This window comes from Eptesicus fuscus, chromosome 12 (genome assembly GCF_027574615.1).
Source record: "Eptesicus fuscus isolate TK198812 chromosome 12, DD_ASM_mEF_20220401, whole genome shotgun sequence".
Classification (NCBI taxonomy): domain Eukaryota; kingdom Metazoa; phylum Chordata; class Mammalia; order Chiroptera; family Vespertilionidae; genus Eptesicus; species Eptesicus fuscus.
The window spans coordinates 81,885,400-81,899,110 of NC_072484.1; the positions used below are offsets into that span (position 1 = coordinate 81,885,400).

The 13,711-nt window shown below is 39.2% G+C and overlaps 1 protein-coding gene across 1 annotated transcript in view; it reads right to left on the minus strand.

Moving 5' to 3' along the window:
* SKOR2 (SKI family transcriptional corepressor 2) overlaps window positions 1-13,711 on the minus strand; it is a 37,656-nt gene that overhangs the window by 17,594 nt on the left and 6,351 nt on the right. Inside the window, exons 4-5 of the mRNA XM_054724173.1 lie at window positions 2,287-2,352; window positions 1,811-1,909 (exon numbers count right to left, since the gene is read on the minus strand). Of these exons, the coding sequence (XP_054580148.1) occupies window positions 1,811-1,909; window positions 2,287-2,352 (165 nt within the window). The remainder of the gene's footprint in view (window positions 1-1,810; window positions 1,910-2,286; window positions 2,353-13,711) is intronic.

A 13,711-nucleotide genomic window follows, 5' to 3' on the forward strand; every position in this document is an offset into this window, starting at 1 on the left:
AATCAATCATGGCTACACTGGCTTCAAGGAAGGCAGGGGGACAGACACTTTAGGGATTCCAGCCAGCTCTGCTGGATCTAAAAGCAGGGATCTGCAAACTTGACAATTAGATAAACATCAGCTTATAGGGGAAACTAATCATTCAATGTTTGCTCAGTTCTGCAAGGAACCTTGCAGTCTTTCTTAAGGTACAGTTCTAGAAATTAGAGAACCCTGGATCCTTTGGAAGCATCTGCTTTTTGAGGTTTCAAAGATATTTTTAATACATTTCTCTTTTTCTCGAAGCTCCAAATGTCATGATGTTCCTAATACAATATCAAAGGCTGTTGACCATCCTTCTCCAGTCGATCTTATTTTAAGCCTCAGCAGGCTTTCTCCAAGTTCAAAATACGGGGTGTACTGTGAACTCCATGCCTCCCTCCAGGGCACTAAGAGATCACACACTTGGCAGACCCTGTTACTCCTGCGGTCAGAGCTCTCTTCCTTCATGCGTCCTCTTGCTTTTACTGCGCTAAGTGTTCTGGTGGAACTCAATTTGACATGTTACCAGGAGGAATCTAGCCCCATTCAAAACTGCTACCCGAGAAGACACGACTTTCAATTGTGCTGACGAGTACATGGGAGAGGCCCTGGTGAACGCAGACCTTCCTGCTGATATTATTAAAATAGTCACAATTGCTGGAAAATCTTCTTCCACATGCTGGTCTAGGTCTCTAGCACAGGAATTGCCAATATATGTTTTGTGATGCCCAGATTAATAAACAAGGAACATGCTGACATTGTAAAAATGTATCTCAGAAAAATTAATATAAATTTACATAATTTAAAATATATGTTCACATACTATTTTATTTCCCACTTTCTCTGGAGAGAGGACTATGAGTAAGTAAAACTCCAAAAGCTTGAAAAAAATACGACTGTTAATGTATTTGTCCAAATGTGACCCAGATTGGGGCTGGTCGATTTTAGAAAGCCTGAAATTCCAGGATTCTGGCAGTACAACCAATAGCTTTTACACTAAAATATCTCCTGCCATTGAAGTTGAAGTGGAACTTTAACATTAAATATGGATGGAGAACCCAAAACTACTAAAATTATACAAATTTCAATTAATAAAACAAGCATATATACACTAAAATGATAAATTTTAAATCTTCATATATTTCAAGCACCAAGCAGCTCTCTAGCCAGCACAATCTGAGAATACAAATTAATTCTTCTTTTGTTTTTTCTATCTCAGGGAATAAAAATATCTTAGTAATTATTTTAAAAAATATACAGCCTAGCCCAGCTAGTGTGGCTCATTGGCTGAGTGTTGACCTATGAACCAGGAGGTCACAGTTCAAATCCCAGTCAGGGCACATGCCCAGTGTGGGACATACAGGAGGCAGCTGATCAATGATTCTCTCTCATCATTGATGTTTCTATCTCTCTCTCCCTTCCCCTTCCTCTCTGAAATCAATAAAAATATATTTTAAAAATAAATACAGCCTAAACATTTCTGAATATTTAAACACATCTATACATTTAATGGTACATTTGCATACATATTTTAAATATACACTATACATACATACAGATACATATACACCGCTGCAATAAATACCAAAGGTTCTTCTATGAAATTTCATCTGTGAGCTGATTCAAAGCATAAATAAGAGACTAAAATTTCCTAATATTTACATGGAGATCACAGGAAGACTGAGCAGCACTTTACACAGTCACTTAATCCTCAGAAGCATATTCTTTAGCCTAATAATAGGAATGTCATCAAATTTCATAATGCAATGAAATAAAAGTGATTTCTTACTGAATACTGGGAAAGATGTATTTCCTTTTAACACTTGGAATTCTTGTTCCAGTCGTCTCCGTAAATCTATTTGTTCAAATAAAACCTTCTGAAGTTCTTCTAATAAAGAAAAAAGGAAGAGTCATTTTACTAATCTTTATAAATAACTCTCCAGAGAACTGTTATATATGGCAATTTATTATTAGAAGACGAAATATTTTACCAGTTTAAAAAGTGTTGCATAGACATAGGATAGATTTGTGCAGAAATCCATGAATATAAATCAATGTAATATATTATTTTAAAGTATTATATTACAGTGTCATGTATTGATTGATATGTATGCATTAATCTCAATTATATCCACCCAATGGTCCATATATTATTCATATGTTGCTTGTCAAGCTTAAAATACGGCATAGAACAGAAATATCCTCCTACTATCTCTATAAGTCTTTTAAAGCGAAGAGTTCCACAGAATTAAAACTTTTCTTTACCTTTCCCCATATTTTCTACATCCTTTTTGAGTGAATGAGGTGAATTTGTTTCTTGAGTGTGTTCACCTTAAAAAAAAAAAGGGGTGGGGGTGGGGAAAATATTAGTTTTGTGTGGGCTATTTTCTGAACGTTTTTCTCTTCATTTTGTTTCAATAGCTACGAAAGAGCTTATTATTTACTATAACTTGAAACTGGAAGTCCTCAGAACCAAATGTCCTCATTTGCTCATGTTCAGTCCCCCAGAAGCATGGGGGGAGCTAGAGAAAATGAGGGCACAGCCTATGTAGCCTGTGATGGCAGCTCCGTTGAAAGTAGATTCCTGAAGTTAGCCCCTCTCCCGCCCCAGTACTATCTCCTTTACAACGAAGGTAATTGTTAGAAAGGGCAAGAGAGGCGGTTGAGCATCCACATTTCTGGAAGAAGGCTGATCAGAGTCCCCGCCCGCCCCCCCCCCCGCTTCAGAAGTGAAGAAGTCTGCTGACTATTGGAAGGCCCCCCAAACCGTGGAAGCTCAAGACTCCTGCCATCTGGAGCCACCGAAGTTTGGGACAGTGAAAAAGGAATGGGAGGAGGCTTCAGTTGTCCTTGAGAGAGAATTTACAAGCCTGGAACAATTTCCTAATAAGTGATAGGCTTTTTAAAAAAATCAACCTAAAACAGAGACTAGTTATCTTATATTACTTTGTAATATTCACATGCGTGCTGATAATTTCTTAACTACTTGCCTTTAACCAATAAAGACGATATTGTGGGTAAAGGTTAGATTGCTTTTCTTACCTATTTTGCTTAAGTGCTAACCAGAATGAGGGCAAGATAAAGAAAATGTATTTATCTACACTCATACATTCAGTCTATACAATCCAGAATTATAAATCAACCAAAGAAATCCAATCATTCAGCTAACCAGAATTTTTTTGTTTTCAAATTTCAACGGGCTACTGGCAACTATCCATAAAATGTAACACGCTTTCCTAAGAGGTGCGGCAGTACAGACAAAAGTACTCTGAGGTTTCATGGGTTCTTGTCCCCCTAGTCAGCCCCCTCTGTGTTCCTGGAGCTGTTTGCTTACTTGCCTACCTCACCCATTAGGTGGCGTGCTACTTGGAGGTGGGGCTCTGTCTTATCTGCATGGCCAGTGCCTAGCACAGTGCTGCACATGTATCAGATATTCAATAAATTGTTTTCAGTTGTCACTGAAAGGAACCTCAGGAGGTTGTAAATTCTAAATGAAAACCCGGGCTAGAATGCATCATTTCAATTCTCTCCTCACTATTTATTCATTTCCCTGCCTCAGCAAGAAATGGAATGGAATGGCCCTGGGCACTTGTAGGAATACTGGGAGATTTCACTGCCAAGGTAACGATTCCTACAAGGAGGGAGACAGAATTTCTCCCCAAAGTGGCAGGGAGACAGGTCAGTACCAGGACAGACAGGAAAATCCTTAGCAGGATCTTATAAATGGCGGTTCTGCAGTCCACCTGAAGACTGTTGGGAGTATGTGTGTATGTGTATAGGTGTGTGTATATAAATACATATGTGTAAATATAATCTATGCAACTATTCCTACACATGTACATAGTTATGAGAAGGTGCTTCCTGCTCCCCATCAGTAGGACAAGAATATTGTTGGCAGCCATGAGTTCCTTAACGCAGGCATTTTCTCTAGTAGCTAGAGCATACTTGCACAATCTTATTCCCACTCTCATCTTCGACATGACTTCTCTCTATAGTAAGGTGACCAGATCGTCCCGCTTTTGGCAGGACAAAACCGATTTTTAACAATTTGTCCCGCGTCCCACGGTGTTTTAAAAAAGTCCCTATTTTTGGAAAGATTCTTTATAGGGACTTTTTAAAAACGCCGTGGGACGTGGGACAAATTGTTAAAAATCGGTTTTGTCCCGCCAAAAGCGGGACGATCTGGTCACCTTACTCTATAGGCTTCTGAATGTTCAAACTTTGGCTTTCTTCTCCATATAATAAAATATGAGCCGAAACCGGTTTGGCTCAGTGGATAGAGCGTCGGCTTGTGGACTCAAGGGTCCCGGGTTCGATTCGGGTCAAGGGCATGTACCTTGGTTGCGGGCACATCCCCAGTGGGGGGTGTGCAGGAGGCAGCTGATCGATGTTTCTCTCTCATTGATGTTTCTGGCTCTCTATCCCTCTCCCTTCCTCTCTGTTAAAAATCAATAAAATATATTTAAAATAAAATAAAATAAAATATGAGAAAATATCTGTGAAGCATTCTAAAAATAGACCTCAATGTAATTCCTATAAAATACTAGTATCTAAAACAAGAGTAACATGAAGGTGGATAGCAAATCACAAATACGTAAACCAGCTATAACGGTATTTTGAAAGGAAGATAAATGCATAATATGTGCAGTTTTGACGATGTTTGCTCTGGTCAAACATAGACGGTTCATACTCAGACAATCTTGAGTCTGAACAAGAGGAGGAACAAGAATGCACAGACCTCTGCATCCATTCACAGGGCATAACAAAACCCTGCAACACTCAACGGGCAGTTTAAATGAGATAGTTTGTTTCTGAACAGGCAACTCTAGAAGCCAAGTCCTTTTCACATTTGACACCAGATTCTTTTTGCTCCAATAGTGGATTTTGTGAGCTGTTTATTCTGTATTACATTTCAATGAGATCATTAAATTTAAAAGTTAAAATATGACGTGTTAAAGTGCACTTCTTTTCCACTTCACAATTAGGAGGCTTATATAGGTATGAAACCATTAAACAAATGGCTAGTAAATGGAAAGTATATTAACCACAGGCAAATCTACTGATGACATTAATAATAAGCTTTTCTTTTCATCAGCTTTGGGTTTATTAATAGTTGACATCAGTGTCTATTTCAAAGAGATACTCTATTCCAACTTCTGGGTAAAATCTGCCAATTTTGAGCTTAGATCGAATGTTTCACATACAAAGGGTTTTTAAAAATAGTTCAATGCTAGTAAGTAAGGAGCACAGATGCCTCAGCTGCCTTTTGTGTATCTGGACCACTGCCTTTTGCATATTACTAATCTGTAAAAACCAGATTGTTAATGGTGGTTAAAAATGACCGCTGGGAGCCGGGATATGTTTGTTCACTATTACTGCTAATGTTTTCCATCTGGTTAACAAAAAAAGGCAGTCTAATACTAGATTAAATAAATGAGATTTAGTTGACAGTGAGCTTCCAATTTTTATAAATATTCCATCAGGTTAAGTGCATTTTACTTTTCCAAAATTAATGAATGGCTTTGGAGACATCCCAAAATTAAAATGCTTTCTTTTCTTCCCACTATAGTCTCCCCTTTTAAAAGTTACAAAAGGCCATAGTGATCTTAACTGTGTAGAGTTATGGGAGAGAAAATGATAGTGTGAAGGAACATCTTTCTTGGAAGCCTGTCTTAAGATATATCTCAAGTCAGACTGTGAAAGAACACATTTGGGTGACGTACAGTTGGAGAGCAATGGGTAAACGCGGCGTAAGATGCATCCTGCGCACGGAGGTGACCAGTGCTGCTGCTCAGGGCTGTGTCTGCACCAGCACTCCACAAGGACACGTTCCAGGTCCAGTTCAATGGGACCAGCATCGCTGCCTGTCAATCCTGCTCGCCCCGAGGGGAGAGCAGCGACATGTCACATCAGAGAAACTGCGTTTCTGCCAAGTGCAGTAGAGGTCAGAGGACCAGGAGTCACGTGGTTCCTGCTTCTCTGGTCTCCCCAGCACCAGGTGGTCCCACATTCCAGGTGAATATTCCACCCCACCCACCCTTCATTCTGCCCTCACACAGCCATCAGAAAATGGAAGTACAGGAGGGATGGATGTGAGAAAATGCCACACTGAAGTAGACATGAGCAGTAAATATCACATGAAGAGACCGAGTATCTAAAGGGAGAAAAAAAGCCTGGCCAGTGTGGCTCAATGGTTGAGCATCGGCCCAGGCACCAAGAGGTCACTGGTTCGATTCCTGGTGAGGGCACATGCTCAGGTTGTGGGCTCAATCACCAGAAGGGGGCATGTAGGAGGCAGCCAATCAATGATAACCCTCCCTCATCGATATATTTTATCTCTCTATCCCTCTCTCTCTAAAAATCAATAAAAACACATTTTTTAAAAATAAAGAGACACAAAAACAATAAACAAAACAGTCAATAGATTCGTTAGCACCACTTTTCAAAGCAGATGAGTAATTTACTTTCTCTTAAAAATCGCGGCACACCTCTGCTCAGGAACCTGCAATGGCTCCCAGGGCCTACACCAGTGGTCAGCAAACTGCAGCTCGTGAGCCACATGCGGCTCTTTGGCCCCTTGAGTGTGGCTCTTCCACAAAATACCATATGCGGGCGCGCACATACAGTGCGATTGAAACTTCGTGGCCCATGCGCAGAAGTCGGTTTTCGGCTCTCAAAAGAAAATTCAATTGTCGTACTGTTGATATTTGGCTCTGTTGACTAATGAGTTTGCCTGGCCTACACCACAGAATCCACTCTAAATTCCTCCTTCTGAGCCTTCATGTTTTCTCATAACCTTGTCCCATGGGCTGAGCTGAGTTTTTCTATCACCAAACACAAACCCTTTACTCTAGCTGGGTCTTTATTTCCTGTACTTGCTGGATCTCCCTTGCATTGTTTCTCTTGCCTAGGGTTCCCATAGCCCTCTCCTCCCAATCCATCCAAAATCAGAATGCCACTCCAGTCTCTGCTTCCGTAAAGCCTTTTCCAGCTTCTGTAAATGCTGCCGATCCATTCCTTCCTTGGTTGAAGTTCTAGGTGCTGATTGTCTTTACTGGGCCACTTTGTACCCAAGAGCCTGGTATGTTACAACAGATGCAAGTCTAGTCTTCCCCAGCTGGAAAATCTGCTCTCTGAGGCCAGGAAGATCCTGCCCTACAGGTAACCTCCATCACCTCTACCCCAGGCAAGAGTACAGATACTTGCAACAAATATCGTTTGCACTTAATGCAATCTGCTTTGTGAAAGAAATACACACTAATGCTATTACAAATCCTCAATAGTCACAAGGGGTCTTTAAGGACTAACTCATTCCTAGAAATGAAAAAGCACACTTTGATCCATTTGTATATTCTAAGGCTTATTGTCTATTTTCAGTTTGCTGGGGAAGTGTGTGATGTTTCAAGTTTTATACCTATTTGACATTTTGAAATTTCTTCCAGAGATAAACAGAACCACAGCACTGCATTTTAACCAAGACATGGAAATATTAATGTATATGTCTGTTGTTGCTTCCACCAGAAGAAAAAACCTGGCATTTTTAGAGCTCATTTAATTTTATGAGCCAAACGAATAGGTCAGATGTTCTGTTGGTGGTCATGGGACAGGAGGAAGAGCTGATTAAATGGACAGTCCTGTTCTCAAGCTAAACTCGAATTCAACACATAAGATCATTTAAATATCGCCAAAACCGGTTTGGCTCAGTGGATAGAGCATCGGTCTGCAGACTGAAGGGTCCCAGGTTCGATTCCGGTCAAGGGCATGTACATTGGTTGTGGGCACATCCCCAGTGGGGGGTGTGTAGGAGGCAGCTGGTCGATGTTTCTCTCTCATCAATGTTTCTAGCTCTCTATCCCTCTCCCTTCCTCTCTGTAAAAAATCAATAAAATATATTTAAAAAAAAAGATCATTTAAATATCGTTCCCTGGATGTGTACAGGATGAAGAGTATAAACTTTGGCATTCATCCATCCCTTCTGTGAAAATACATTCTCTCTCCTTCCTTCTTCCTTCACCCCCACTTGATCTCCTACTCCTGGTCTTGGCTGTTTTCCTGTTAACTTCTCTTTTGACTTACAACCAGCATTCAGAGGCGCTGCCCCAGAGGCTAGTAAATTGCTTATCACTGAAAGGTCCTCTATGTTCCCCCAGAACAAGTGTCGTCCACACTTGATGGAACATTTGGAGAAAACATTTCCTTTTCTAGAAAGAGAGTGTGTTATTTAATTGTACACTCAAGGGTAAATTTAGTCAATGAAACTATTTTGGTTTGGGACTGTGTCTATAGATGAGACACACAGGTACTCTAACGTTGGGATGCAGAATAAAAACTTTCAGTCGAACATCCAGATGTTTCCATAGGCGGTGGAGACTCATGTGTTCTGGTGAGGCCAGCAGGCCCCACATGATCTGCTAGTCAGGCTCCGGTCTCTGCCCACAGTTTCCAATGCATTGGCATGCTCTCGGGGCTGGGCTGAGGTTCTGCCATCTCCCCTTCCAACAGCCTGGGCACAGGGCCTGGCCTCTCTTTAGAATGTCTAATTCCTAAGTAAACTATGAATTTTAATAGTGAATTTTAGTTTTATAACCTGGCCTTAATTTATTAGACTTTCTGGAATTTTTATTTTCTCTTCCCCTAAAAATCTAATAATTTGGGTGGGGTCAAAGTTGATCTGTAGTTAGTATAGCAAGGATATTTCACAGTAACCAAAATCCAGCACCACATACGCTTTAGAGAGGTTTTCAAGAACACTTTGGATTAAAGCATTAAAAAAAAAAATCAGCCGAAACCGGTTTGGCTTAGCGGATAGAGCGTCGGTCTGCGGACTGAAGGGTCCCAGATTCGATTCCGGTCAAGGGCATGTGCCTTGGTTGCGGGCACATCCCCAGTGGGGGGTGTGCAGGAGGCAGCTGATCGATGTTTCTCTATCATCGATGTTTCTACTCTCTATCCCTCTCTCTTCCTCTCTGTAAAAAATCAATAAAATATATTTTAAAAAAAAATCAATCACCCAGAAAGCAAGGTTGAATAACTTCCTTCTCTATCAGTGGGACATGGACTTCTGCTAATTTCTTGGTGTTTAATTGTACATTCAACTCTTCCCCTTGACATCTGGCACTTTGGTGAGGTCACAGAACAAAAGAGGGGGAAAAATCAATATCACTGGGAAAGGTATGTTAGAGAATGCACTAACTGCATATTAACTCCATCAGTGAAAAAGGGGAGCAGGAGAAAGAATAGTATTGGTGGGGTTACAGTAAATTAACCCTTTGCACTCGCTTGCTTTTTTCTCAATTCCTTTATTCTACTTGGGATTTAATTTTTTAAATACCCCAGATTTTACAAAGCGCGGCACTAGAATAAAAAACTGGAGTTTCTTTTCATACAAACTTATTTATTTGGATATTTTTATATTTCAAATTATTGATACATTCAAAGAGTAATTTTAATCTCGATGCTAACCGTGTCGAGTCACACTCGACATCCGAGTGCAAAAGGTTAAGAAGTAAATTTTACAGTTCATGACCAAAATTTATTGTGAGTTGCAAATGCATTGCTCCTTGAATCAGTATATCCAATATCTTTGATTAGTGAATACTGAGTTCATTTAGAATTCTCTTGAGTTTTAGGACTTGTGTTGTCAATTCACACCATTTAATTTTTTTCCCCTGGAGAGTTTTTCATCTTCCTTCATCTCCTTAAGTTTCATATAAAATTTTTCTTTTTAATCACAAGAAGGGACATTTTTTAATAAATAAAAAGAAACTGACATCAGAAATGTAGAGATTATTTAATTTTGAATACATATTTTAAAAACCTCAAAATTCATTGCTCATAAAAATGTCAGCAGTAATTTAGAGGTGGGAGGTTTTATCAAATTTTACAGGTGGATAAACTGAGGCACAAAGTAGTTAAAGGGCTTACCCAAAGTCACCTAGTGAGAGAGTTAAAACACAGATATACTAGTCTGTGCTTTTTAGAAATTTTCTTCTTTTTTTTTAAAAAAAAATCATAAGCATGTTCTAAAATAGAATGGAATAATAAATCAGTGTGCCTCATCTGCTATATATTCATGAGAAGTGTAACTGCTTCTTACTATTCTCAGAAACCCATCCAGAGCATATTAAGTACACTAGAGAATCATACCAGTGAAAATCAAATTGATTTTAAAACTTCTACATATATAACAAGATGCAGCCCCGCTCAGAGTCCAATGGTGCTGGTGTTTCTACAATGAGGGGGATTGAAATCAGATGACTCCGCTTTATGTGATTTCCTTGACCTGCCACAGCTTTCAGCTGCCTCACCAGCTTACCTGACTGCATCCAATTTCAAATCACTCAATTTCACCAAAGTTATTCAAAACAGATATGCAAAACTTAGTCTGGGTTTGCAAGAAAGTGCTGCCACTTATATTTTTGAATAGGTAACATTTTGACCAAATTACCATCTCCCTAATCTATATTACTTAGCTTTAAGCCATGGGTCTAATTTTAAAAAGACCTAGACATAAAAGTTCTACTGGCTTCTGGGGACTATGGGCTGCTGAAAAAAACCTCATGTTTGGTCCCTTTAATTATACACAAGTACAATATCTGCTGTGTGTAAGGTTAATGACCATTACCAGGGAGGTTTTTAAAAAACCATTTAAAAATGTAATCTCTTTGAAATTGTTGAAAAGTAACAGTTACCAATAAGGCTGAAAGGTTGAAGGGAGGCTAAACTTAATTAAGATGATGAACTAAAAAAATCAACTGGAACTAAGTATTGTTGCTAAACTGATTTTATAGCCGGGATCAATTAAAGCAAGTATCTATCATTTCAAGATAAGTCTATAACCTTACTTGTTTAGAGAAAGGTGCTAGGAATTTCTTCATAAACTATATTTATGATTGCCATCGGAGGAAAAATTTCATGTAAAAATAAAAAATTGCATGCTGACTTCTTAGGTAGTTTGAAAAGACATTTCCCCCGTGGTCGGCAAACTCATTAGTCAACAGAGCCAAATATCAACAGTACAATGATTGAAATTTCTTTTGAGAGCCGAAAACCAACTTCTGTGCATGGGCCACGAAGTTTCAATCACACTGTATGTGTGCGCCCGCACGTGGTATTTTGTGGGAGAGCCACACTCAAGGGGCCAAAGAGCCGCATGTGGCTCGCGAGCCGCAGTTTGCCGACGACGGTTTTATGTTATACTGCATAGGTACCAAAATAAAATACTGATATTTTCCAATAACACTGGTTGAATTAAACAATGGTTAAAGCACACTTGGTTATATAAACCTCACTGGTTGGTATTTTGTGTAGATTAGGAGTCAAGTATTCATACTGCATTACAGCAGATCTGACCCCTCCTTTGGTTTGGAAGAAACCTGAGAGCAGGGACTGGTGTTGATGCTATCTCTGAATCCCCAAGCCCAGCAAAGTACATAGCACACAGTAGGCATTCTATAATATTTGGGAGTACTTGAGTAAGTAAACAAATGAAGTTAAAGTTTGTTACAAGGGGAGAAATAACTCCATTCACAAGCAGGTTATTCTGCATAAAGCATTCTGCTGCTACCATCCCAAAGCAGCTAACTACAGTCTTCATAAGATCTTTGGCTCATCTAGATTTTTGACACTTTGCTAAATGAATGGATGTCTGGAGTCTGACCACAAAGAAATACGTTAATACCACAACATAGGCCAATTGGGTGCCCACTCTGGGATTTTCTAGAGCGTGCATTCCAACGTGAAGACCATCATCAGCTAACCTCTGCTACAGCAAGGACAGCTGGAGGCACCCAAGTCACACCGCAGCACCAACTCCTTAACACCTGGTGCTGTTTACAACATCATCTACACATGCTCAGCAAAGAAACCAGAGGATGAAGTTTTTGTGACCCAAGATCCCAAATCAAATTTAACAAAATATATTCTTCACCTCAATATTTGTTCAAGAATGCTTTCAACTCTACCACATCCCACCTGTTTCCCATCTAATAGAGGATAATAATGCGATATAACCTACTATCTACATACTCTCCTGAATAATGTGAGAATGAAATTGCAACATGGAAAATCAATATGGAACAACTTTCTCTGGGAATTTGTATCAAATTAATTATTGTGAGGAAGGGACTAGTAATATATCAATAGTATGACTAGGTGTTATTACCAACATAACTATTGACTGTATAGCCCTGAGCTCCAGGCACTGTGGAAATTTTATGTGAACACCGATCCTGACTATATTTTTACTTCCTTCCTTTTGGCCTTTGTATTTCTGTCTGAATATCAAATGACAGTGGATTCTGTGTTTTTTATCCACTCTGGCTATCATCTTTGGGGTTCTGATGGCTTTTCAGGGTTTACTGAACTTATTAAGTGTGGGGGAGCCAAACCCCTTCCAAGGCCAGGAGGAGCTCACTTTCCAATGAAACCAGCCTAGCCATCCAAATCAGAGGCTGATGAAGAACAGAAATTCAGTTTCCAACAATCTGCAGAGACTATTAATATACATGAAATGAAGAGGCTATAACTCTGTGAAAGAGTCAGTATGTTCAAATACATTTAGATTTCTAATGGCTAGGCATATTTGTTGAAATGCTAACTTAAAAATTTTGTAAGAATTATGAATGATGCCCAAGCTGGTTTGGCTCAGTGGATAGTGTCGGCCTGTGGACTGAGGGGTCCCAGTTTTGATTCTGGTCAAGGGCACATATCCGGGTTGCAGGCTCCATCCCCAAGGGGAGGGGGCATGCAGGAGGCAGCTGATCAATGATTCTCTCTCCTCATTGATGTTTCTCTCTCTCCCTCTCCGTTCCTCTCTGAAATCAATAAACATATATTTTAAAAAAGAACTATGAATGCTTGCTGTTACTGAAATGTAGGAAATTAAAGTTCCTAAAAAGAGATGATTTCAGACTGTGGTATTTGGATTTTCTCATTAAATATATGGGGACATTTAAATTTAACAATTTAAACACGGAATTACCCTATAGATTTGTACAAATTATTGCTAATTCTTGAAAAGCTATCTACATTTAACATCTTCTTTTGAGTATCTTACGAATTTTTACTTTTATTTCCTTTAACATTTGCACCCAAATAGAGTAAGAGTTATGATGATTTCTGCTTTAGCCTAATGAAATGTAAGGCTTGCTGCAAATTATTTTTTTAAATACATGTATACTATAACTTGAACTTTCATAACACCAATAGCCAACTTCCAAATAAAACCCTTTAAATTGAGGCAGTCAAAAACAACCTTAAAATTAATGCATATAAATTACAAAGTACTCATTTTAACAAGCAATGCTAAATGAAAACCTGTCTTAAGATTAGTGAATGAAAAGTGGGGTCCATGTCCTGCCTCTAAGTGGGTTCCATTATTTTTAAAAATACACAGTCACTGCTACATGCAAGTTTTCTTACGTTATTGGACTTGAAGCTTCATGGGGCCTCCTACAAAATAAGGTCATACACAAGATAAAACAAAACCAAATAAAAATTCCCCCAAAAGTTAGATATTGACAGTGCCACTAGATGCAACACTGCTTTGAAGCTATCTGAGCTTTGTCTGTATTGATAGAGAGGAATGCGGATTTTCTGAATGCTCATTGGTTGTGCAACGCAGACCTACCAAAGGTCTCCATCCTCTTCAGCTGTTGAAACAGCCAGCCTTTATTTGCATTCACCAGGG